At 39.4% G+C, this 26,692-nt stretch overlaps 1 protein-coding gene across 1 annotated transcript in view; it reads left to right on the forward strand.

Moving 5' to 3' along the window:
* Window positions 1-26,692, forward strand: part of LOC121437254 (RPA-related protein RADX-like) — an 80,723-nt gene that overhangs the window by 33,013 nt on the left and 21,018 nt on the right. Inside the window, exons 7-11 of the mRNA XM_041637117.1 lie at window positions 1,580-1,684; window positions 2,843-3,004; window positions 4,271-4,431; window positions 5,323-5,498; window positions 21,052-21,119. Of these exons, the coding sequence (XP_041493051.1) occupies window positions 1,580-1,684; window positions 2,843-3,004; window positions 4,271-4,431; window positions 5,323-5,498; window positions 21,052-21,119 (672 nt within the window). The remainder of the gene's footprint in view (window positions 1-1,579; window positions 1,685-2,842; window positions 3,005-4,270; window positions 4,432-5,322; window positions 5,499-21,051; window positions 21,120-26,692) is intronic.

Below are 26,692 nucleotides of genomic sequence, written 5' to 3' on the forward strand. Positions count from 1 at the left end.
TCTCAAACAAAAACCTACTTTTGAATAATGACATGAATTTACACTTATTTATTTATTGTTCTAGTTTACAAAATCAAAATTATTTTAGCATGCAGTGAGTTGAAGTACCCAATAAGATTAGGGTAATGAAATTTTATTTCCACTTGTCCCTCAGTTTGGGTTTTCTTTATTGATTACATTTCCACTTTTATGTCTTGAACAGTTTTCTTTATTTCATTCCACTGTGTATATATTTTCATAGACTTCATTAATAGATTTATTCGTATCCTCCTTAAGGTCATTGAGCATATTTCTAATAGCTACTTTGAAGTCCTTGTCTTGTATTTCAGCTACATTACATCTGTCAGGGTCTACTGTGGTGTGGGTTTGTTGAGCTCTAGTGGAGACATAGCGTCTGCTATTGCTTGTGTTTTTACACTGGTGTCTAGGCATCTGGGTTTGTGATTATCATAATTTTAGATGCTGATGTCTGGTCTTGGGTTTGTTGGGTGCATGTCTTGTTCCTTGGCTTCTGTTGCCCTCTCTGGTTCTTCGGAATGTATGGCTGTTGTGGGTTGTCTGGCAGGGAACGCTTCTGAGATTCTGCCAGGTGTTGCCCCTGGAGTTTCTGGGTAGTGTGTGTTTCTAGGTATTGGGAACTTGCCACTCAGGAATGGGGATGGGGTAGGAGGGGGAAACTAAGGGGGTTCACAGGAGGGAGGAAAGCTGGGTGTGTTGCCAGGATCTGCTGGGGACCCCTGGGAATGAAGCAGGGAGGAGAGACCACAGCAGGTGACGTTCTCCAAAACGGGGAGGGGGGATAGGAATTAGAGGAGAGGAAGAAGAATGAAGGTTGCTTACCTGATTACCTGGCTGGTGTGGACTGCAGGTTCCCAAGAACAGAATAATGTCATAGGTAGTTTTTAAATGATAGGTTTTAAAGTAGTTAAGGTCTGAAGACATTATAATCTCATTATAGTCACATTTGTAACCTATCAAGTAGGTTAGCAAGATGAACAGAAACTAAGAGGTTATATAAATCCCCTCATTGAGTCTTGATTAATGCAACTATTTAAATCACCCATATAAACAAATACAAATTAATACTCTATATCCTTCTCTTATGGAAGGATTTCAGGTGAGCAGGGGTCAGTATTGTATTGAGGAAATCAGTGGAGGTATCTCAAAGAAGCTAAGTTTCCTTTCACAATAGAAAACTACTCACATTGATGTTCCCAACTAGAATGATTCTTACACAATAAACAACTTGCTTCATTTACATGTAGTCTTTGTACTTTCCAAAGGAAAGACCCCTGGTTAAAAAAGACAAATAAATAAATAAATAAATAAGAACATACTAGGTACCATCAGATCCCGGTTTGATCCAACGACAGGCAGCAAGAGGATACCTGGTAACATTCAAAATGCAGCATCTCAGGCAGACTCAACACTGGTAAATTTACCTAGTAAGTCTAAATTGGCATCGTAGGAAAAGTTCTTTTTGGTGTCTGCCTCTGTTAAGTTCTTAGGGAGAATTTCCAGTAGATCCTCCTCTTCGGAACGGAAATGCAATTTCACATGTGTTTTCCATTTTCTGCAGTGACATGTCTTGTTTGTAATCAGTTGAGAGTTGTTAGAAATAAAAACCAAGTACCTAATCTGCTTCACCTCACCACTACAAATGAGAGCCGCATTTTTATTGCTGGTGAGTACTTCTTTAGAGCTTTCTATTGGAAATGTAATACACTGTCTTTTCATTAGAACCATTTAGTATATATTAACTTCTACCATATAACATTCAATTTCAGGGTAGCTGTATTTTGACATCATTATGACTGTAAAATGTTTTAATAACCAGTATTTGATTTATAAAATAGATTAGTTCTGTATTACTGCTGGTAGGAAATGGTTTCATGGCTCATTGGAAGATTACATTTATGTCATTTGATAAACTTTGATTACTACTTTATATAGAAAATAGAAATATTGCTTGTTACGTTGAAGATTGTTAGGCTCAGTATCACAATGATTTTCACACTTGGTCTTAGCCAAAAGAACAAAGTGTTCAGTTAACATTATTTTTACACTGTACCAAATAAAAATGTGGGTCAAAATTTGACTCCAAATCTCACATTTAACTTATATAACTAAAAAAGCCTCATTGTTTGTCTACAAATATATTGAGCCCTCTATATATGTGTGTTACACATCCTTAAACTCAGACAACATCATATCACAAGTATTTAGGGGAAATATATGAGTGTGTGTGTATACTAAAATGTACAAACTTCACTTTTGTCATTTCTTGATCAGAAGACTACCATGCTGATAATTAAGGAGTTTGTCAAGAGTTTTATGAAATGTATAGCATATGTCTTTATCAATATTCTGTAAATATTAACAATGTCTAATATAAATGTGACATTTTAAAGTCCGCCTTAGAACATGAATTTAAATCCCAAACTATGTCCATATGTATTTTAATTCTGAGATTACACTATACTATCAAGTTAATAAATTATCAAAAAACAGCTTTTCAGAGGATGCCAACCATTTAGAATGAAGTTTCAGGGTTTTCTCCCTTGTGATTTTTATTATCACATAGACAGTTTTGGTTTTAAATCCGGTTGAGCTCTGATATGTTTGATTTTCTTAGGATCTATTTACTAACATTGGATAATTATATGCAACATACTAGATAAGTAAAATTGCTATATTATGCATAGTAAAATTGATTTTTATATAAAATGAGAGACTTTTGATGATAATTCTTTTCACAAAAACTCTACCCAATGTATTTCAGTGACCTTTTTATCTTTTAAAAAATATTTGTTTATTTGCATTTCTCCCTTCTTACAAACAGGTCACAGAGGCCAACCGTATGCATATGATAGCAAGGTAAAAAAGTGTATGCAGTGGATTAAAGCAAAGACTGATTCAGAAGTAAAGAAGACTGCCTTTGGTGGCTATTACCCTTATCCACCCGTTCCAGAGACATTTGCCAAGTATAGTCGCTTTATTAGAGGTATTGTTATAATTGTCAGTTCCTTTATTTAACGTTACAAGTTTAATATATGTTATTTCTGTTAGTCATGTATATTCCCTTTGCTTAAAGGAGTGAGCCTATGTGGACCATACCTTAGTGACAATAATGTTGTCCAAATATAGATACAAAATATATGTTATGTCTCCTAAAGGTTAATGTTTTTATTTTATTAGACTAAAAAAACCAAAGAGAGAACGTAGAAGATGGAAGACTATCTTGGGGATGATATCTTGATTTAATATCGTGGAGATCACCTCCAATGATTTAATGTCATTAAGATCAGCTCTGACATTGGAAATCTTATTGTATTAAATTACATAGGAAGAACGTTGTTATCTGAATGAGGTGCTACAAATCTGATATCCAGATGTTGATGGCTATGTGATGTTTCTCTTGTATATAGCATGATTGAGTGTTGATTGTAAATAAAAAGTAATACTAGAGTAAATGTGGTATTGAATTTGGAATTGGATTCGTGATGAGAAAATTAACATTAATTTTCTTTTAAGCAGAATTGATATCGGGCAGTCAAAAGTTTAAAATATGTGTGTTCATTTTTAAAGCTGGAGATAATTGCATGTTTGGGAGACAATAAACATTCAAATGCTGAGCTATCATCTATGTGTTGCTATCCTCTTGGGTGTCCTATGTTAGTAATATGTTATATATGATTGAAATCATGAAAATGTGTTTTCTGGGCAGTGAATAACCAATAATATATAGTTTGAAATACGATCTCTATTTTTTACAGTTTGTTTTTATTTTTTATTATTTTATTACTTTAAAAAATACCAATCCAAATTCATACTCCCTCCCCTCCTCCCACTCCCTCCCCTCCTCCCACTCCTTCTTCTCCTCCCACTCCCTCCACACACCTTCCCACCCCCCTCCAATCCTAAGAGAGTACAAGGCACCCTGCCCTGTGGCAATTCCAAGGCCTATAATATAGGTCCAAGGTCTATAAATTATCATAATTTATAATAATCAGTATGTATAGTTTCTGTTACAATAAAGACCAGACTAGAAACCCATATCACAATTGGAATGATAACATGTATTTTGCCTATTTTTATGAAAATTACTTAAGAGGATACCAAATATAAACACAAAGTCTCACAAAATTAAGTTCATATGGCAGGTTCACATTGTAAAACTACATCAAAAATCTAATTTGAATTTTTTAATTGCTTTAAATCATATTTTCCCTTTCAAACTTACCTTGTCTTGGGACTTGTTCTCTTGCAGCTGAGTTGCTCTTGACAGCTATAAGCGAAGTGAAGAAGGTGACTGAAGTCTTGCAGTACAGGGAGCAGAGGCGCATTGCAATTCAGGGGATAATCGCTGCTATAAAGTACATCCCCCACAACCACTCAGCTGAGAGTACCCCAGCATCAGAAGCACTTCAGGTATGGTGCCAGAGGATCCCAGTACATCTCTGACAGCACAATGGTCATAATGGCCATTGATACATTTATGTATTAACTCTTAATCTGAGAGAAAAATATTTGAATTTTGTTCCTATTTCATGTCCTTTTTCTGTCATTTTGGGTCAAGGGACAAGCCTCTGCATTCTTAAGGCATAAGATCCTGCCTTTGATTTCTAAATAATTCAAGTCTGCTATGGATGTCTTTAGTGGCTAGATGGAATATATGAGTAATTGTTGTGCTGACTTCTTTTTAGGCTAAGCAGCAGGAAAACTTCCATGAGGAATATTTTACTTCTTTATCTGTAATGATAGTTTTACCTATGTTCTGTAATACATAGCAATAACTCTCATAATAGAAATGGTCACTAGAAAAGACTGATACTTGAATGTTCATATCATCAAGAGTTCATTTTCCCTGTTAGTTTACCTTCTTTTTTTGTTTTGTTTTGTTTTGTTTTTCGAGACAAGGTTTCTCTGTATCTTTGGAACCTGTCCTGGAACTAGCTCTTGTAGACCAGGCTGGCCTCAAATTCACAGAGATATGCCTGCCTCTGCCTGCCGAGTGCTGGGATTAAAGGCGTGCACCACCACTGCCTGGTTAGTTCACCTTTTTTAAAGCTATGTCTAGGAGTATTACTGTATATGTGGAAATAATCTTTTAATCTGTCTGATCAGTTACAATAGACTAAGAGGACTTTTATCTTCTTTAAACATAATACTAAGTAGATTAAAGCAATATGTATAAAAACAATATGATTACAACATTCTGTTCAACTCTTCAAAGTATGAAAGTTAGTATAGTTTTTCAGAAGAGAAAGCATTTTGTGAGTCTGTTTTAAACCATTTTTTTTTCCTAACACTTGGTTTTAGACTGACAATCAGCCCTCAACTTCTCAGGCGGTTAGAAGAGAAGGTCATCATTATGGAAGAGGGAGCAAAAGACCTCAAGATGACAGGTCAGAGGGCTCTCAGCGTACTCAGTCTTCACCTACAACTTCGAGTGCCGGCGCAAAACGAAGAATTATTCAAGGCCCATCTGCTAATCCGTAAGTCATTGGCTATATGTACATATATGCCTTCATTTTCACATGGAGTTCACTACCGCACCTGACAGTCTAGTTTTCCACCTTTAAAAATTATATTTACTTTATTTTCTTCCTAAGAGTGTTTTACCTGCATACATGTAGGTATGTGTACCACTTGCTTGCCCGAAGCTCATGGAGGCCAGATCCCCGAGAACTGGAGTTCCAGATAATTTTGAGGCACTGTATGGGAACTGGGAACCAAACCCAGGTCCTCTGCAAGAACAAGAGCTCTAAACTACCTAGCCACCTCTCCAGCCCCCAAATTTCCTTTCTCTATAAGGACACCATTCATACTGTATCGGGGAAACACTCTGGTCTGGTACAAATTCATCTTTTCTTTACATAATATCTCATTATGTAGGCCAGACTGACCTGGGAGCTCTTCCTTTATTTAGCCTCCCATGTGCTGGAATCACAACCATGAAGTTCTGTGCAAGGCTATGACCTCACCTTAACCAATCACATCTCTAGTTGCTCTGTTTCCAAATTCGGTCTCGTTCTGAGGTACTGAGTTAGAACTTCCATCATATGACTACAGCAGATTCAGCATTCAGAACTCACATCTGCCTGCTGCCTATCTCTGTCTCTGAATCCATGAACTTCACACACGAAAGCACTCACTCTATCACAGTAACCCTTCAAAGCCTTAACCTACGCTCTTTTTGCTATTGTTGTTGTTTTGTTTTGTTTTTGTTTTTCAAGACAGAGTTTCTCTGTGTAGCTTCAGAGCCTGTCTGGGAACTCACTTTGTAAACCAGGCTGGCCTCGAACTCACAGAGATCCTCCAGCCTTTGCCTCCAGAGTGTTGGGATTAAAGGCAATGAGGATGCATGAGCTGGCTTTTTGCAGCTCATTCCCTATTGTGGGATACCTTGCTCAGCCTTGATACGGGGGAGGGGCTTGGTCCTGCCTCAACTTGGTATATCAGACTTTGTTGACTCCATACCTTTTCTGAGGAGTGAATGGGGCATGGAAAAGGAGCAGGTGTGGGCAGGAGAAAGGAAGGGAGGGGGAACTAGGATTGGTATGTAAAATGAAAAAAAAAATAAAGAAAAAAAAAACCCAGAAAAACAAAAACTAAATTAAACTAAAAATTCTGAACCTACACCTTCCTCAACTCTAGTTCCCAGTCTCAATGTAAAGAAAATCCAGGTGGGTCATCCTGGTGACAATTCTCCAACAATTGACTGCGGAAAAGAGGCAAGGTATCCATCCATGCAGATGACAGTGGTGTGGCAGGGCTAGCACAAATGCTCCCCTTCCGAAAAAGAGAAACTAGAACGGAAGGCGGAATTATGAGATCCAAACCACTCTAAAGCTTAGTGTAGCAAATTCCATTTGATTCTCAAGAAATTCAGACATATTGTGGGGATCAATACTGTGTCTTCCAGGCCGCTACGGTAGCTTCAGTCACTCAGCCCTACATGGTTGCACCACACTTTGGGACCAACGAGGTGACACCCCCTTTTCAGGATCATTCTTGCCCTTTCTTCTTTTTATAAGCATCTACTTATTTGTTTTACTGTTTTAAAATTATAATTATAATACAAAGTAATGGATTTCATGGTGGTATTTTTATATATACTGTGTTCTATTAGTTCTTAAGTTTGATACATATTTTGATCATATTCACACCCCTCCCCCAACTCTTCCCAGATTCACTCCTTTATGTCTCTAGCCATCCATTTTGTGTCCTTTAAAAACTCAAATGTGAAATTGGGAAGATGGGATTGGCCTGTCGGTGTGGCTCTGAGGCACTGTCTTCATTGCTAGTCCATGTAGGAGTACCCAACTCACTGTGTGGGGATACAGTTCCCTGGGGCACCTGGGCCTGGGCTCTATAAGAAAGCCAGTAATCATGAGGCTGTGAGAAACCGAGAAGCGGAGTTCCTCCGCAGCCTCTGCTTCAAGTCCCTGCTCTGCCTGAGTGTCCTCTCTGATTGCTCTTAATGACGGACTGTGACCTTGAAGTAGAAACAGAAATAAACCTTTTCCTTCCAAAAAAATCCTTCAAGACAATTTTCTGCTGCCCAAATATTCTTGGACATGTGGTCTTCCACTGAAAATTGGTTAACATAATCAGGGCTACACTCTTAGAGACTGTCTCTCCTTCTTCCATCATCTGACAATTGTCAATAGCCCTACAGATAGGATTAGGGTTGTGTATGCAACTCCCCTCTCAATACTGGGATTTGGTATGATTTGGGAATGCACACATTTTGTACATGCTGTTGCAGCCAGAATGAGATCATATGTTCAGGTGCCTTGCTCTGTCCAGAAGATGTGGCTTCCTGTAGCCATCTACTGCCTCTGGCTCATGAAGCTCCTCCCATCCTTCTTCTGCAATGATCCTGCAGCCTTGGGAGAGGCTGTGTTATATGTTCCATTTAGGATTGGATATTCTGTAGTCTCTTATTCTCTGCAACGTGACCAGTTATGCAACTCTCTGTTAGTGATAATCTTCTGCAAATGGAAGCTTCTCAGGTGAGGGTTGAGAGATGCATTGATCTATAGTTATAGGGACACTTCCTTCAGAGTTAGTTTTAATACCATATCCATTTAGCAGAGAATAAGAGACTACAGAATATCCAATCCCCTAGGACCTATTCCTGTCTATCAATATCTTCATAACCATTTGGGGGAGCAGGGCTTAAATCTATGAGAAACTAATTAGAAGCTGGGCATGGTAGTTCACATGTTTAATCCTAACAGTCAGGAGGAGAGGCAAATGGATTTCTGTGAGTTGAAGTCTAGTCTGCTCTACACCACAAGTTCCAGGCCAGCCAAGGCAACATAAAGTGACTCTGTCTCAAAATACCAATAACAATACAAAAAGTTGGTTTTTCCCATGATTTTAATGCCACTTTTATGTCTGTTGGCAGGCCTTAACTGGCTTCCTCTCCTTTCTCTTGGTTCCTGTCATATCCCCATAACCCCTCTTTTTCTTTCATGTCACAAGTTTTCTTTCACCTCTTTTGTTCTTTTCCTCTCCCTTAAGATCTTTCCCCCTTCTTACCGACACATTTATATAATTCTGTAACCTGTTCCACACACACACACACACACACACACACACACTAAAATCTGGGAACTGCGTGTAAAAGGGAAAATGTATTTGCCTTTCTGAGTCTAGCCTATTTCACTTAATGTAATACTTTGTAGTTTCATCCATTTTTCTAACAATTTCATTATTTCACTCTTCGTTACAGCTGAAGAAATTTCATAATTCATATTTCATCAGCTGATGAAAATATGATCTGATTCCATTTCCTAGCTGTTGTGAACAGTGACACAGTAAACATATATATGCAGATATCTTGGTGACGGGATATAGAGTCCTTTGGGTATATGTGCAGAATGGTATAGCTCAGGTATAACATTTGTGTTTTGAGTTGTGACTATCCTCCACTCTGCTTTCTATAGTGGTTCCACTAGTTTACATACTCCTCAGCAGTTTATAAGTTAATAAGGATCGCTCTCTTCCCCTCACATCCTCAGCAACATTTGCTGCCATTTGTTTGCTTAATGGTAGCCATTCTGAGTGGGATGAAATTTCACCTCAAAGTAGTTTTAAATTCTCCTGTGGCTAAGGATGTTTAACCACTCTTAAAATATTTATTGTCCATTTGCATTTCTTTTTTGGAAAACTCTATTTTATCGATAAGAAGTTTTGGATTCAGGTGATAAATTTTTTTACAGTTCTTTATATATTCTGGATATTGAGCCCCTGTACAAACTATACAAGACAAAGATTTTCTCCTGTTCTATAGGCTGGCTCTTTATTCAGTTTCTTTTGTTATTTAGAATACTTTTAAGCTCATGTATTCCCACTTGTCAATCCTTTGGATTATTTCCTGTGCTACCGGAATCCTTTGTAGAAAGTTTTTTCTCTTTTATAGCTCATTTCCTGCCTGCAGAATCCCAGAAGTCTGACATCTTTTCTTTATTTCATCCTGTCTGTATTTCCTCTGGTTTTTTAAACACGCAAACCTTCTATTTTGATGGTTGATTGGATCTCTGATCATAAGTGTAATCTTTTAAAGTTAATTTTTAATTTTATTACGCATATTTATGTACTGTGTGTGCTTGTGTATGTGTACACATGCCATGGTGTGCACATGGAGGTCAGAAGAGAACCTTCAAGAGTTCTTTGTTCCCTTCTACCATGTTGGTCTTGGGGATCAAACTCAGGTCATCAATATTGCTGGCAATCATCTTTATCTGCTGAGCCATCTCTCCAACCACATATTAATTTTAATTAGCGTACAAAATAATGGGCTTCATACAATATCTTTTTTATTAAACGTTTTCATTTATTTTACATACTGACCACAGTTTCCCCTCCCCCTTCTCCTCCCACTACCTTCCCCCATCTTCCATCTACCCTTCCGTCTGCTCCTCCTCCATCACCATTCCAAAAGGGACAGGCTCCCATGGGAGTCAACAAAGCATAGCACATCAAGTTGAGGCAGGACCAAGCTCCTTCCCCTACATCAAGGCTGGGCAAGGCAAAGCTGCACAAGGAATAGGTTCCCAAAAACCAGTTCAAGGCCAGGGACAGGTCCTGATCCCACTGCTAAGAGACACACAAACAGACCAAGCTACACAACTGTCACATACATGCAGAGGGCCTAGTTCATCCCATGCAGGCTCCCTTCCTGACATTCCAGAGTCTGTGAGCTCCCATTAGTTTAGGTCATCTGTCTCTGTGGGTTCTGCTGTCATGACTTTGACCCCCCCTGGCTAGTACAATCCTCCCCCATGGCTAGTACAATCCTTCCTCCCTCTTTTCAAGAGGACTCTGGGAGCTCGGCCCAGGGCTTGGCTGTGGATGTGTGCATCTGCTTCCTTTTTACTGGATAAAGGCTCTCTGTCGACAATTAGGGCAGTCACCAATCTGATTACAGCAGATGGCCAGTTCAGACACCCTTTCTACTACTGCTAAGAGTATTTTTGTTTTTGTTATTGTTTTGGTTTGGTTTTTTGTTGTTGAGTTTTTTGGGTTTTTTTTCTTGTTGTTGTTGTTGTTTTCGAGACAGGGTTTCTCTGTAGCTTTGGAGCCTGTCCCGGAACTAGCTCTTGTAGCCCAGGCTGGCCTCTAACTCACAAAGATCCGCCTGCCTCTGCCTCCTGAATGCTAGGATTAAAGGCATGCGCCACCAGTGCCTGACTTTGCTAAGAGTCTTATCTGGGGCCATCCTTGTGGATCCCTGGGAGTTTCCCTGGCACCAGGTTTCTCCCTGACCCCCAAATGGCCTATCACTATGATATCTTTATACATGTACATACGTATACTTTACTCATGTTGGCCCTCTAACTACTGTCTGTCTCTTATCCTCTTCGCTGATCTCTCTCCTCATCAGATGGTCTAGCCCACTTCTGCTCTAATGTTTATGTGTGTACGTGTGCATAAATCTTTATTACATATGAATAAACTTGATATTTATCTTTCTTTTCTCATTTTCTTCTGTCATCTACACCTCTTCACTTCTCTTAGTCCTCTTCCATTCCCCAAATAATCTTCCTGTACATATATGCGCATGAGCTATCTACCTTGCTTTTCAAGCCTCATCTTTATTGGCCTGGAACTTGCCAACTAGGCTATGCTGTCTCTCCAGACAACACAAGGGGGCTGCTTATCTCTGCCTCCCCAACACTCTGATGACTAGCGCATGACACTGTGCTGGGCTTTTTATGTGGGTTCTGGGGAGAGAAATCAGAGCCACATGCTTGCGTGGAGAGCACTTTTCCAACAGAGCTATTCCACTGCACAGCTATTTTTCATACAAGACAAATCTTTGAGCAGATGGTTCGCCAGCCACACCTTTGATGATCTGTCCAGAGCAAACTTCCTTCCATTTTATATTTGTAGGTTGGCTGTTTCCCAAATATTTGAATTTGGGGGTTCTTTTCCTTGACAATTCCCCCTCCATTGGGTATCACTCTTTGTATATTTTAGTCTAAATAGGAAAGAGAGTCCAAGGCGTCCCCCCACGTTTTGATTAGAAATACCCTCAGCTAAATGTCTAGGTTTACCACTTTTAAGGTCAACTTTCTGTGCACACAGAATAGAGTATGAGCAAGCCATTTGAGACTGCATAAGAAGGATCACCTTCTCAATAACACACTTTTTATTTCTGTCTGAAGCTCTAGCAGAAAAACCTGTCATGTCTGTATTCCTAGGCACGTTTGGTTCATAACAGTGTTGTCTAAGAAGATAAGGAATTTCTGCAGCTCACTCCTCATCCTGAGCCCAGTGAGGTTTTCCTTTGAACTTTAGATTTCTACAAACATCTCTGTAGAATTCTAGACTTTTTCTATTACACATTTCAGATTTAACTTAGAATATAGTTTCAAAGAAACATCCACATTTTTTAATTTTTGACATTATAATTACATCATTTCCCCTTTTCATTTCCCCTCTCAAAACCCTCCATGTGTACCCCCTCTTTCAAATTTATAGCCTCTCTTTTCTTTACTAGCTGGTAGCTATGTGTCATAACAGCATCCCACATCCCAATACCAAAACATGTACTAGCATATTAAGACTCTTACATCAGAATACAACCAAACTGGCTGGCTTAAACAATGGAAAGCAGGCATTTTCTAATCAACATTTTTATGAATATATGCAATATATACTGCCTAAGAATTGCAAAGCAGGTGTATTTTAACTATTTTGTTTATTTTGGGTTCTCTGAGAGTTTTGTTTTCTTAATCATTTGTAGAAATAATATGTTTCACTAATTTAAATTTTAATACCATGAGCCAGGCAGTGATGGCACATGCATTTAGTCCCAGAACTCTAGAGACAGAGGCAGGGTGACCTCTGGGAGTTTGAGGCCAGTCTGGGCTACAGAGCTAGTCCCAGGACAACCAAGGCTACACAGAGAAAGCCTTTCTCGAAAAAATAGAAAACAAAAAATTAATAACATATAAAATATATCTTGCTAAAATTTTATCGTCAAATGTTGCTTTCATCATTCATGGATGCTCCTTTATAGTCCATTAGTAACTAGTTATAAGAATTAAGAACATAATGAGACTAAAGAAATACACTGATAAAGTAAAATGAGCAGTATAATGTAACATGACATTTCTGTATCTTTTAAATTATTTTTAGTTTTTAATTATTTTAATTTTGAAATTATGATATAATTACATCATTTCCCCCTTTTCTTTTTTTGTTCAAAGCCTTCCATATACTCCTTTTTTGCTTTCTTTCAAATTCAAGACCTCCTTTCATTAATTGTTACATACATATGTGAATGTGTGTATACACATATATTCCTAAATGCATAGATACAACCTGCTCAGTCTCTGTAATGTTGTTTGTATGTTTGTTTCCAGGGCTGACCATTTGGTATGGGATAACCAATTTGTATGCTTTCCTCTGGAGGAACTATTTCTCCCACTCTCTGCCTCCAGGGCTTTCCCTTGTCCACTTTGGCATGTTTAGTCTTGTTGTCCTTATTCTCCCATTTAAGCAATCCTGCTGATGAGACTTTATGAGTGTAGCTTCTGACATTACTGGGAGAAACAATTCACAGCAAACTCCTTGATCCGCTGGCTCTTGCAATCTTTCCAACCGTTCTTCTGCAATGAACCATGAACCTTGGGTGCAGGAGAGTTTTGTAGATATATTCATTAGGACTGGACTCCACAACTGTACATTTTTATTGGTTGTGGTTTTCTTTTTTTTTAATTTATTTATTTATTAAGGATTTCTGCCTCGTCCCCACAACCGCTTCCCATTTCCCTGCCCCTCCCCCGATCAAGTCCCCCTCCCTCATCTGCTCGAAGAGCAATCAGGGTTCCCTGACCTGTGGGAAGCCCAAGGACTGCCCACCTCTATCCAGGTCTTGTAAGGTGAGCATTCAAACTGCCTAGGCTCCCACAAAGCCAGTACGTGCAGTAGGATCAAAAACCCACTGCAATTGCTCTTGAATTGACATTGAGCTTATAATTCATGTTCCTAGAGAAGCTAAATAAGGTGAATCCAAAGACAAACACATAGGCATCCTCAGGAATATTAACCTTCATCAGGCGATGAAAGGAGACAGAGACAGAGACCCACATGGGAGCACCGGACAGCAATCTCAAGGTCCAAATCAGGAGCAGAAGGAGACAGAGCACGAGCAAGGAACTCAGGACCACGAGGGGTGCACCCACACACTAAGACAATGGTTGTGGTTTTCTATAATGGTGTCCAACTGTCCCAAAGAGAGGTTTCCTTGTTGATGGGGTGAGGACTACACTTACATTTGGGTATAAGCACAAATTATTAATATAATGCAACTACATATTATATTAGCTTAGCAGAATGGTGGTTGTAGGTTTTCTTCAAAGACCCATGAGTTCACTGGTCCTGGTGTAGTTGGGTTTTTTCTTACTCTTTGCTCTTTTGGGACCCACCACCCAGCTCTCAAATAAACACACAGAGGCTTATTCTTACTTATGAATGCCAAATTTCTAGCCAACTTTTCATAACCTAAATTATCCCATTCCCCTTTGCCTCTGGCTTTAATCGTTCTCTATTCTGTACACCTTTCTTTACTTCTTACTCCATGGCTTGCTGTATAGCTGGGTGACTGACTCCTGGAGTCCTATTCTCCTTCTCCTCCTTGATCCAAATTTCTCCTCCTATTTATTCTCTCTGCCTGCCAGCCCTGCCTATCCTACCTCCTGCCTAGCTATTGGCCACCCAACTCTTTATTAGACCAATCAGGTGTTTTAACCAAGCAAAATAACATAGCTTCACAGAGTTAAACAAATGCAACATAAAAGAATGCAACCTGTCTTTGCAGCATAAAAAACACATGTTCCATAGCATAAATAAATGTAGCACATCTTCAACTAATATTCCACAACACCCTGGGTTAGGTTTCCAGTACCAGTTATGATTTCCCACTTGGCAAGCAGGTCTTCAGTCCAATTAGAGAACTGTTGGTTACTGCCAAGGTATTGAAGCCACTACTATCCCTTTAGAGTTATCCTGCCATGCCGGTCATTGCTCTGTTTCATAGACAACATAGCTGGATAGGACTGTTGGTAGCCTCCCTCCTTTGGAAGCTTGCATGGGGCCTTCTGGTACCATGAAAGCTAGTCCTCAGGCAGGAGACTTTCAAGTTAGATTCAGTTCAGCGAACTCTAAGCCCTATATCTGAAGTACATGGTGTGTTCAGGAATAGGGAGTTACCTTCCATGTCTGGAGAGGGGCACCCAAAGAAAATAACAATAGTGTTTATTGTTTCCTTTAATTTTGGAAATGAAGCAATATTTCCTCATCACAAACTGTTGCAAGAATCAAATGGAAATATTTCTCCTTTTTTGTGTTGTTTTGTTTTTTGGTTTTTTTCGAGATCGGGTTTCTCTGTCGCTTGACCAGGCTGGCCTCAAACTCACAGAGATCCGCCTGCCTCTGCCTCCTCTGTGCTGGGATTAAAGGCAAGGTATGTGCCACCACGGCCTGGCTGAAATATTTCTTTATAAAATTGTGATTCTCCTTTCCTTTAATATAAGATGTTTCCCTTTTAATCCATTTCTGTTCAATAAACAGCTGTTTGGCAACTACAATATGGTGCTACAAAACTAAATATAGTCAGTGTTCTCATAGAAAACTTAATCTTAAATACTATATTCATTTACAAACTTGTAATCTGAGTAAAGTATTGTTTGTTATGATAGACATTTGTTGGATGGATACTTTTTAGATCAATGAACAAACATCTGTTCACCCCATATAAGGCACCAACAGTAGATTAAACGAATTATCAGTTAGGTCTTTCTAGGTGAGCCAGTGAGTTTAGTTAGGGTTTCTTACAGGAAGGGAGATGAGTGAAGAAGGCCTACTTACAGGAACATGTGTAAGGGGTTGCTTGTAATTCATTAAACACTGAAGAAAAAACCCTCTCCTCCCAGCCAACTGATAACTTCTTAGACATTCTTAGGTAGACTTGTGACTTCATGAATACCACCCTTTGAACCTCTGCCCCTACCGTCTAGCAATGAACAATAGTAGAACGATTATTGGGTAGCAATCCTGCAGTAATTCCATCTATTGAAAGCTCAAGAGGGCAATGGGCAGCCATGTCTGAAGGACAATATTCCACAATTCTCCACCCAGTCCTCTGTATCTTATATTCTTTTTTAATAAATTTTAAATTAAAATAGAATTCATCACTTTCTTCTCTCCCTTTCCTTTTTCCTGTCTCTCCCAGGTAACTCTCCTTCCAATCCTTCCCATACCCCAGTGCCCTCAAATAGCTAACCTCTTTTCTTCTTTTTAATTAATTTTTTTCATGTATTTTACATACCAAGCACAGTTTCCCCTCCCTCCTCTCTTCCCATTCCCTCCCCCTCCTCCTCCATTCAGAAAGGGGCAGGCCTCCCATGGGAGTCAACAAAGCATGTCATATCACACAGAGGCAGGACCAAGCTCCTCCCCCTACATCAGGCTGGGTGAGGCATCCCTGCATGGGAAATTGGTTCCAAAGAGCCAGCTTATACTGCAGGCACAGGTTCTGAACCCACCACTAGGGGCCCCACAAACAGACGAAGCTACACAACTGTCACTCAGAAGCAGAGGGCCTAGGTCGGTCCCATGTAGACTCCCTAGCTGTCAGTCCAGAGTCCATGAGCTCCCATTAGCTCAGGTCAGCTGTCTCTGCATTCCTCATCATGGTCTTAACCCCCTGGCTCATACAATCCCTCCTCCCTCTTGTCAGCTGGACTCTCAGAGCTTGGCCCAGTGCTTGGCTGTGGATCTCTGCATCTGCTTCCATCAGTTACCAGATGAAGGCTCTCTGTTGACAATTAGGGTAGTCACAAATCTGCTGTCAGGGGAAGGCCAGTTCAGGTACCTTCTCCATTATTCCTAGGAGTCATAGCTCGAGTCATCCTTGTGGATTCCTGGGAGATTCCCTGGCACCAAGTTTTTCCCTAACCCCATAATGGATCCCTCTATCAAGATAGCTCTTTTATTACTCATCCCCTCTGTCTTGCCCCCAACTCCACCAACCCATTCCCCTCTACTCAGCCCCCATCCCAGTTTACCCAGATCTCGTCTATTTCCCCATCCCAGGGGAATCCATGAGTCCCTCTTAGGGTCCTCCTTGTTACCTAGCTTCTCGGGGGCTGTGGATTTTAACCTGATTATCCTTTGCTTTATATCTAATATCCACTTCTGAGCGAGTACATACTGTGTTTGTCTTTCTGTGTCTGGGTTACCTCACTGAGGATGATTTTTTTTCTAGTTCCATCCATTTGCCTGCAAATTTCACGGTGTCATTGTTTTTTACCACTGAGTAATACTCCATTGTGTAAAAGTAGCACATTTTCTTTTTTTTTATTGATTTTTATTGAGCTCTACATTTTTCTCTTCTCCCCTCCATACCTCTCCCCTCCCCTTTAACCCTCTCCCAAGGTCCCCATGCTCCCAATATACGGAGGAGATCTTGTCTTTTTCTACTTCCCATGTAGATTAGATGTATGTCCCTCTTAGGGTCCTCATTGTTGGCTAGGTTCTCTGGGATTGTGATTTGTGATCTGGTTTTCTTTGCTTTATGTTTACAAACCACTTATGAGTGAGTACATATGATAATTGTCTTTCTGTGTCTGGGTTACCTCACTCAAAATCATGTTTTCTAGCTCCATCCATTTGCCTGCAAAATTCAAGCTGTCATTTTTTTCTGCTGTGTAGTACTCTGTTGAGTAAATGAACCAGATTTTCCTTATCCATTCTTCGGTCGCAGGGCATTTAGGTTGCTTCCAGGTTCTAGCTATGACAAACAATGCTGCTATGAACATAGCTGAGCACATGTCCTTGTGGCACAATTGAGCATACTTTGGATGTATACCCAAAAGTGATATTACTGGGTCTTGAGGAAGGTTGTTTCCTAATAGTCTGAGAAATCACCATACTGACATCCAAAGGGGTTATGCCAGCTTGGATTCACACCAGCAATGCAGGAGTGTTCTCTTTCCCCCACAACCTCTTCACATAAGTTGTCATCAGTGTTTTTGATCTTGGTCATTCTTACGTGTAAGATGTAATCTCAGAGTTGTTTTGATTTGCATTTCTCTGATGACTAAGGATGTTGAACATTTCCTTAAGTATCTTTCAGCCATTTTAGATTCCTCTGTTGAGAGTTCTCCGTTTGGGTCTATACTCCATTTTTTATTAGATTATGTGTTCTTTTGATGACCAATTTCTTGAGTTCTTTGTATATTTTGGAGATCAGATCTTTTCCCATTCTGTAGGCTGTCGTTTTGTCTTGTTGACCATGTCCTTTGCTTTACAGAAGCTTCTCAGTTTCAGGGGGTCCCATTTATTTGTGCTGCTGGGGTTATATTAAGGAAGTGGTTCCCTGTGCCAATGCATTCAAGTATACTTTCCACTTTCTCTTCTATAAAGTTCAGTGTGGCTGCCTTTATGTTAAGGTCTTTGATCCATTTAGACCTGAGTTTTGTGCATGGTAATAGATATGGGTCTATTTTCATTTGTCTACATGTTGAAGTCTAGAAGATATGTAACTTCTGTGCCCTTTATGAACTACTCTTCTGTCCTTCCTCCTTCAGGTGTGCTTTAATGGATTTCAGAATGCTTTTCTAAATCTACAAAACTCTCAGTGGTTAGCATTATAGCGTCTACAACCCAGAATTGTCTTGCAAAGTGTGAGCAAGGTCTTTGAAGGCCCACCACCTACCATTCCAAACAAAGGCCTGTTTATCTCAGAAGCGAGAAGTTAAGGCAAAAGTAAAGAAAGTATTCCATCACATCTGTCAGTAGTTCCCTGAAACAATTGCGATTCTGTGGCACAGATGGGAGGCACTACTTTCATCAGCCCTCCGTAATCCACAGTCATTCTCAGTGAGCCATCCAACTACCTCATCTTGGGGTGCTGCCACAGGGATGCTTCTGGCATATCCCCAGCTCCAGCCATAGGCCAGGGCTGGCTTTCTTTGCTCTGACTCACCCAGGGTCAAGACTGCCTACTGTTCCCTCACAGGCTCCTTGCATCTGGCCAAGTTTCAGTTGGTTGATGGCTTTTCTGTTGACCACACCTGAGAGGGCCTTGAGCTGGACAAACAGTTTTCACTCCCAGTATCCTTTCTTACAGAATACAAGTGTGCTGTTCTGGAGGCTAACTGCACTCCTGAGGCAAGCACGGTCTTGCTCGCCTACATTGCTCTATCACTATGCCTTCATTAACTTTTATTCAGGCATAAAAACATTCTCAGGGCTCACAATAATTGAATTTGGCTTCCTGTCACACTTTTCCTTCAAAACACTGGTTTAACCCACATCTTACCACATTCACTTTTGAGTGACCTGGAAAAGTACTTTAGTCTGCTTTTGCCTTTCTTAAGTCCTCTTCGGTGCTTTAGCACCTTAGAAACCTGATCTACATGCCGATCTAAGTCATTCAGTCTCTCTGCTCTCAAAAATTGTGTGCTACCATGGGGTTCAGCAAAGCCACCATTCTAGTCCCTAGGTCCCTGTTGAATCAACCCCTTCCTTGGCTGTTCTGTGAATGCAATCCTATCCGGCCCAGTGAACTTCACACGAGACTGCTTGTGTCTCCTCATTTTTGTCATTAATGCTGGTCCTTCTATTGTCTTCTGGTCCTTGATGTTCATGGGGACATCAACTAGTGATACTCAAGTGTTTCTAGGGGCTCTTATAAGTCAGTTAATTCGGAAATTATTTCCCTCATTATGTAGCCTTTGACCTGTAGAAAGATGTATAGTTCATAGTCAGGCTATTCCCTGATTAAAGTAGTTGACTTTACTGGATCATTATTAAGCCCCCTCTATATTCTTCATGTTTTCCCTTCCTCTGTACTAAAGGTCAGATCTTGCATCATGTCTGTCTCATTTTGTCCCTCCTAATTGTCCAATTCTTCCCATGGAATCCAAGTTTAGGTGTCCCAAGAGAGGCTATTTGCACATATATAATTGGTACTCTTTTCTTTATGTCCCAGTAAGAAATGGCAAGCCAATTCCTCTATCCTATTCAGCTCTCCCCTTTCTCCCTCTATCTTTCATTTTTCCTGCTAATTCAGTGGCTAGTACAGGAGATTGCATCCACATGGTTTTTCTTACATTTCCTTCATTTCATATGCAGTCATTCTAGTTTTGAACTCAGTTACTTGCCTTATTGCCTGGAGCAAAGGGCACACAACTGACACCCCAGCTTACATAAGACCCTGTCCCATATATGTTATTTTTGTGGATTATAGTATATCCTTCATCGGCCATTTAAGGGACATCTCACATGATAGATGCCATCCATTAAGGAGTTTTGCATTCCATACCACATAAGAAAAGCAGTCACTCTGGAATTCTCCAGGGGAACCCCACCTTCCAATACAGTAGCCTTAGTGGCATGTCATTTCACCCATAGCAGGGACAGTGCCAGGGCTACTAAAACAGGAAGGCACACCATTCCATACCCCACCAGGAAGGACAACCATGCCAGGGTTCTCCACACAGACACTCCACCCTCAGATGGCTTAGCTTCATTTTGTATGTCTCATAGCTCACAAAAGAGGCAATGGTGCTTCTCCTTATGTTTATCTCTGTTGTATCTTGGATTAAGTTGCCAAGTGTTGGGTAAACATTTTCTGGGTAGATAAACAAACATCTGTCCCAAAGTAATGATTCTTCCCAGGCCCAGCTTGTTGCATCAATGGGTTTGATTAGGATTGTTTACAAGAACATAGGTAAGGGGTCATTTACTGGGATATGGGGAGCTTATAAGCAGCTGCACCACTGAAGAACCGCCCCCCTTCCTAGCAACTGTTAACTGCTTACAGAATTTTGGGAAGGGCTAGGACCTCTTCAGCCTCCTCCCTCTATGAAGGAACATCAGTGAGCCCAGTCTTGCACTATCTTTAGTAATACCAGCTGCTGATCGTTCAGGAGGACAATGACCATGTCATGCCCAGAGGACAGCATCCACCAACACTGTTTTTTTTCTGTCTATTCTGGTACTGTCACAACATACAAAAGGATCAGTTATCCCTGACTAAAAATGAGGGGAGGGTTCTATAGAAAATAATAATTGGGTTAAAGTTTAAAAGACAAACAAGAGCTAATAGAATAGAAGAGGCAGAGAGCAGTTCCTTGCTGAAAGAAATCAACATGGATCTGCAGTAGTAGGAAACGAACAGACTATAGTGTGAAGGAGGAGAATAGGAAAGGTTGTTTTATAAAACTGCTGGAAACATGAGAACTCATTTTGAAGTTTCCCATAAGAGAATAAAAGTGCTTCCATCTTTAGCTGATATGTAATGAAGTTAAATGTTTTCTTTTATAATAAAATTTAGCTCCATTTCAGTGTTTTGAACTATATCATATATGGATTTTGGTAATTATATGTATATTTAATATATTACTTTAAGAAATGTATTGAATTAAAATAAATTTTGAATAGACTCAAATGGATTTTTTTCCATCTAAGTCTCTTTTTTATAATTTGTGGTTATCTTTATTTTTATATCCTTTGCAGGGTTCCTGTACCTCTGCGACATTCTTCTGCACAAGCTAAGAGAAGCAAACACTACGTACCCTTACGACGTATGTTGCTGTTTTTGTTATTAGTCCTTTTAAAAGTTATGGAACTCAGTTGCATACTCTTTAGTATTTGATTTTACTAGCAAAAGATGAAGTGTTTCATATTAGTTTGAGTCATCTTGTAAAGTGGTACTGCCATCATGTCTGCCAGACTCCGGGAACAAGAATCCAAGCATGGAGATAAAATGCTTATAAGCTATCAGTAGATAATTAACAGAAATTACTTGTAGTATTCTATAGCACATTAAGGTAATGATAGTTGACATTTAATTGTGTATTTTATAATACCTAGACAAGATTACAAATGGCTACAAATACAAATGCTAAGTTTATGAGGTGATAGATCTTCCAGTTACCCTGGTCTCATAATTACATATTGTATACATACATTTGAACATTTCATTGAACCCCATAAATGTGTATGATTGTATGCTAGTCCATTTTTCTTAAATTTATCTTATCTGAACAGCTACCATATATTAAAATGATAAGAGGAATAGATTAACCCCAGACACAATGCAGATAACACTGACAAGCAGAAAGGAAGGTTAAGGTCGATACCTTCAGGAAGGAGGACAAGTCTGTGTGCAAGGGAAGTGGTCACAATCTCATCAGAGAGTCTTATGACCATGGCCGTGTGATAAGTTTGTGCTTGTGATCCTATATGCTGCTAACAGTGAAGCGATTGTTCAATTAAAAGAAATTTATATACATCTATATACCTAGCATGTTTTAAACTCATCTTACGAGTGATGTTCCAAGAATCAGCAACACTTGAAAGAAAAAAAATGTGTTCAAAAAGGCAGTTGAGCAATGAGTATATATAGTATTATTCATCTTGCTAGAAAAATTCAGATGTCACGTTATTTGATTACTAGCCAACAATATTTTCTGAATATCTGTTATAAACGACAGTTCTAGAAAAGCTCACAAAATATGTTCCTTGTTAACAAAAGAAACTGTCTCCCATTTAGCACATGTAGGAGCATGCACCCTTCTGTCCATTTGGAGGTGCTCTTGTACACACACTGAAAAGGTAACCGTTGTCACTTCAAAACAAAAGCAGTTTTTCTCTACCTTAAGAGTGACTTTCATCGGCATTTTTGTCTTGATGTTCCCTTTTAATTCTGTCGTGCTATCCAATAGCACTACTAGGAAAAGATCGTTTGTATCAATAAATGGGCTAATGATTATCTGAGTAAAAGTAACCAGAAGAAAATAGTTATAAGTTGTTCCTTTAGTAATAGTAAACAAGTTTTTTTAGTTAACATGGGAGTTTAGGTTAAGTAGGCTTGATTTAAATTGACAGTCAGAATAGGTAAATTTAAGTAAGTCTTTTGTTTGTTTGTTTTCTTGTTTGTTTTGGTTTTATTTTACCATGTAGGGTACTTTCAAGGGAGGAGAGGTCAAATGCAGTGTTCTAAGCATGTCCTCTTTCTTTTCTTTGCTATTGGGTCAACTAGTTTGAGCTTAGGGTTGGTTTCTGAAGTGATTTCGTAATATAATTTCATACTGGTAGAATGCTATTAGAATTATTTGCTTTCAGTGGAATCCTAAACCAAGGGATCGTCTCTCTGGATTTAACATTTTAGCCTTTTAACTCCATCTTGCCTTTTGGTGTGAATTTTATTTCAGTTCTCCACCCAGACAAAGGTGGGACTGTCATTTTGTGGACATTTCCTTTCTTAACTATGGTGTGTCAGTAAACTGGTCCATAGGGGTTTTTTTTGGTATGGTTTTTATTGATTGTTACATGATACAAAATGTTGATATTGTGTGTGTGTGTGTGTGTGTGTGTGTGTGTATGATCTGTGAGTGTGTATGTGTCCTCATGAGTGTGTATACAGATCCTTTTGTGCTATAGTATGTGGAACTCAGAGTAGAACTTTGAGTGTAAGTCCTCACCATCCACCTTGAGGCAGGATCTCTTCATTGTTTGTCACTATGGACACCAGGCTATCTGGGTTCTGAACATCCCAGGCATCTCCTCTTTCTCCTTCCATAGCACTGCGATCACAGACACGTGCTTTACTTGGTTCATGGAAATTTTATGGGTAATGCTTGCCTCACTGTGTTAGTTAGGGCTTCGACTGCTGTGATAAAACACCATAACCGAAAGTTGGGTAGGAAAGGATTATTTCATCTTATAATTTGTAGTCTAGCATCTGGAGTAGTTGCGGCAAGAGCTGGTGCAGGAGCCATAAAGAAATTCTGCTTACTGACTTGGACAGCCTGACTTCTGAAATCACCCAGGACCACCATCTCGGGGGTGGCACTGCCTAATGTGATCAAGGTCCTGCCACATGATCATCAACCAAGAAGATGATCTACAGACTTTCCTACAGGCCAATCCTATAGAAGCATATTCTCAAGTAAGATACCTTCTTCCAAGACGACCCTAGGTTCTGTCAAGTTGACCAAAAGAAAACAACAATCTAGCCAGCACACACACTGAAGCGTCTCTCTAGCTGAATTTGGGGGTATTTATGCCTCTCTATACTTAAAATAATCAGTCCTTTTTAAAAATGCTTATTTCCGGAGGCTGTGAGCATAGCTCAGTAATTGTTCTAGTTTGTTGTCTGTTGCTCTGATAAACACCATAAACAAAAGAGACTTGGGGTTTCAGCTTACAGGTTATAATCCATCATGGAAGTAAGCCAGGGAAGTAGCTCAGGATAGGTACCTGGAGGCAGGGATTGAAGCAAAGACGAGAAAGAAACGCTGTTCACTGGCACACTTCCTTGCTGGCATTCAAGACCTTTCCTATCCTAAATCAACTAGTGATTGAGATGTCCCACTGACAGGCCTGCAGGCCAGCTTTAGTACATTTGAAATTTTTCCACAGCAAAAATAAATTTAAACCATTAAAATATGTGGGGCGATGGTGGAACACGCCCTCGGGAGGCAAAGGCAAGCAGATCTCTGTGAGTTCTAGGCCAGCCTGGTCTACAGAGGGACAAACAAACAAACAAAAGAAAAAACTCAAAAAAAAGGAAAACATTAAAATACTTTCGCAGCTATAGCAAACATGAGTTAAAAACTACATAATTCTGGTTAGTAAGTATATTGATGCTGCATTAGTTTCTGTTTTCTTTAGGAAAAGTAAAAATAGGCCTGAGAAACTTGTGTCCATGTAATACATATTTAATTCATAAAAGATCAGTGGAGTTTTGACAAATTAACGGATATATAGGCAAAGATCAATTTTAGCAGAAGTTCGAAACTAAGAAATTTCAGGTAATATTCAAAATACAACAGTGTTTTTGTTGTGGGGTAGCCACCAAAAAGATTACTTGGACACAGGGTTAAGCTAATAGAAATTTTTTATTGGCCAGCCAGCAACTACACTGGGCATTTAGGATCCCAGTGTTATACCAAGCCTTTCTCAGGCTGAGCCTTTAGGCAGACAAGGCATTACCTGGGATAATATACTCCAATTAACAAGAGCAGTTATCTAGAAGCAAGACAGCAGAAGCCAAAAAGCAAGGTTAGTGCATTTAGAGACTTTAACAGAACTATGGACTTTGATGGAGTAGGTCTTTGTTTTCAATTTGGCAGGAGGTACTATCTATGTGCTGAGTTTTATGGCCTGAGTGGTACTTCCATCATGGAGTCAGTTGTGCTAACTAAGGTCTGGGAGCCTACTAAGGTCTGGGGCACTGTTAAAGTTTTTTTTTTCATTTCTGGTTTATTGAGATAGGGTTTCTCTGTGTATCTTTGGAGCCTGTCCTGGAACTTGCTCTGTAGACCAGACCTCTTGAACTCACAGAGATCCACCTGCCTCTGCCTCCTAAGTGCTGAGATTAAAGGCATACACCACCACTTCCTGGCTCTGTTAAAGTTTTGGTGTGTTGCAGCATAAAACAAATGGCAGAAAGTAGTCTAATAACTAAAGAAATGTCAAAAAATTAACTCAATGAAGGACATGTGATATTATATGAAGAATCTTGGACTTTAGAGACATTAAGACAAAGAATTTGAAGATAATAAACAGAAAGAGTGGCCTGGTTTTGTTTTCATTTAAGACTCGACTGTGGTGTCTATAGGGAGAGCAAGTGTAAAGAAAACCACTCTAGAGGCAAAGAAGCAGGGATGTGATAATGAAGGCCAGGAACATATAGTAGTAGTTTTAAAAAATGAAGAACAAGAAATGAAATGAGACATGCATTTGAAAATATAATTGAATCAATGTAGATGGTAATGTAAATTGAAAGTAGAAAATTGATGAGTGACCGTTAAGCCTCAGGTACCCACATTTTGTCTCAATAAAGAGGCTGAAAACTCCCATCAGAAGCAACTGTTCATTTGCAAGGTTGAAATAATGACATACCATACACTCCATGATTAGAACTGCTGACATCTGTTTACACACAGTCTGGAGACAAAGCTTTGGCATAGGTTAGGTTTCTTCTGAGGCCCCTCTCCTTGACTTGTGCATGGCCATCTTGCTGTCTTTATACTGTTTCCACCGTGTGTATACATCCATATCTGTGTTTAAGATTTCTCTTCATGTAAGGACACCAATCTGAATTAAGACCTAAACTGATAGTTTCATAGTCAGTCACCTCTTTAAAGACCTCATCTCTTATGTATGATCACCATGTGATGTACTGACAAAATTGAAATACATGAATTTGGATGTGATACAGTTCTGTACATAAGCATGTTTGTACAGGTATCTCTTGTATACTGAGTTTGATTCCTTCACATATATGCCTAGAATTGTGATACCTGGTTTATAAAATAGTTTTTCTTTTATGAACATCCTCAGTTAGTTCCACACTGACTGTGTTATAGTCCTACCAAAGAAGAGCTCCTGCTTCCCATTTTCATAAACATTTCTTGTTTATTTTCTTAATGATTGCTATTTTGAGTGTGATGAAATGGAATCTCAGTGTGTCGTTTATTTGTATTCTCTGATGTTGAATATATTTGCATATATTTATTGTCTATTTTTACTGGTTTTTTGTTCCCTTCATTTGCTCAATAATTGATTTTGGTTCATTGATTGGAGTATCTTTATGGTTTCTGGATGTGAATTCACAAGACATGGGTTTTTGTGCCTTGGTCCTATATCCTGCCAATGAACTAAATTACTTTGTTAGCTGGAATTACTTTACTCTTGATTCTGACAGATTTCCTATACATGGCATCCTATGATCTGCAAGAAAGGGTAATTTTGTTGTTGTTAAGGGTAACGTTGTTGCTGTTTTAAAGATTTTGAGTTTTATAGAGTGAAGCCAATCTCAAATAGAATGTTGACATTTGAAATGTTTTAAAGAATTCTTTATTTGTATGTGTATGGATGGATATTTTGCCAGCATGTAATTCTGTGCACCACATGCATGCAGTGTTTGTAGGGGCTAGCAGAGGCCGTCGATTCCCCTGGAACTGGAGTTACAGATGGTTGGGAGCTGGCATGTAGATGCTGGCAATGGAAGCTGGATCCTCTGGAAGAGTAGCCACTGTTCTAAAACCACTGCTCCAGCTCCCAGACAGCCTAATCTTTACGGTACCTTTCCAACTTGAGGCCATTGGTCTCTTCCTTTCATTTATTTGGAATCTTGAAATTCCGT

Source organism: Microtus oregoni, unplaced genomic scaffold (assembly GCF_018167655.1).
Source record: "Microtus oregoni isolate MIOR12 unplaced genomic scaffold, Mior012 000050F_ref0000143, whole genome shotgun sequence".
NCBI lineage: Eukaryota > Metazoa > Chordata > Mammalia > Rodentia > Cricetidae > Microtus > Microtus oregoni.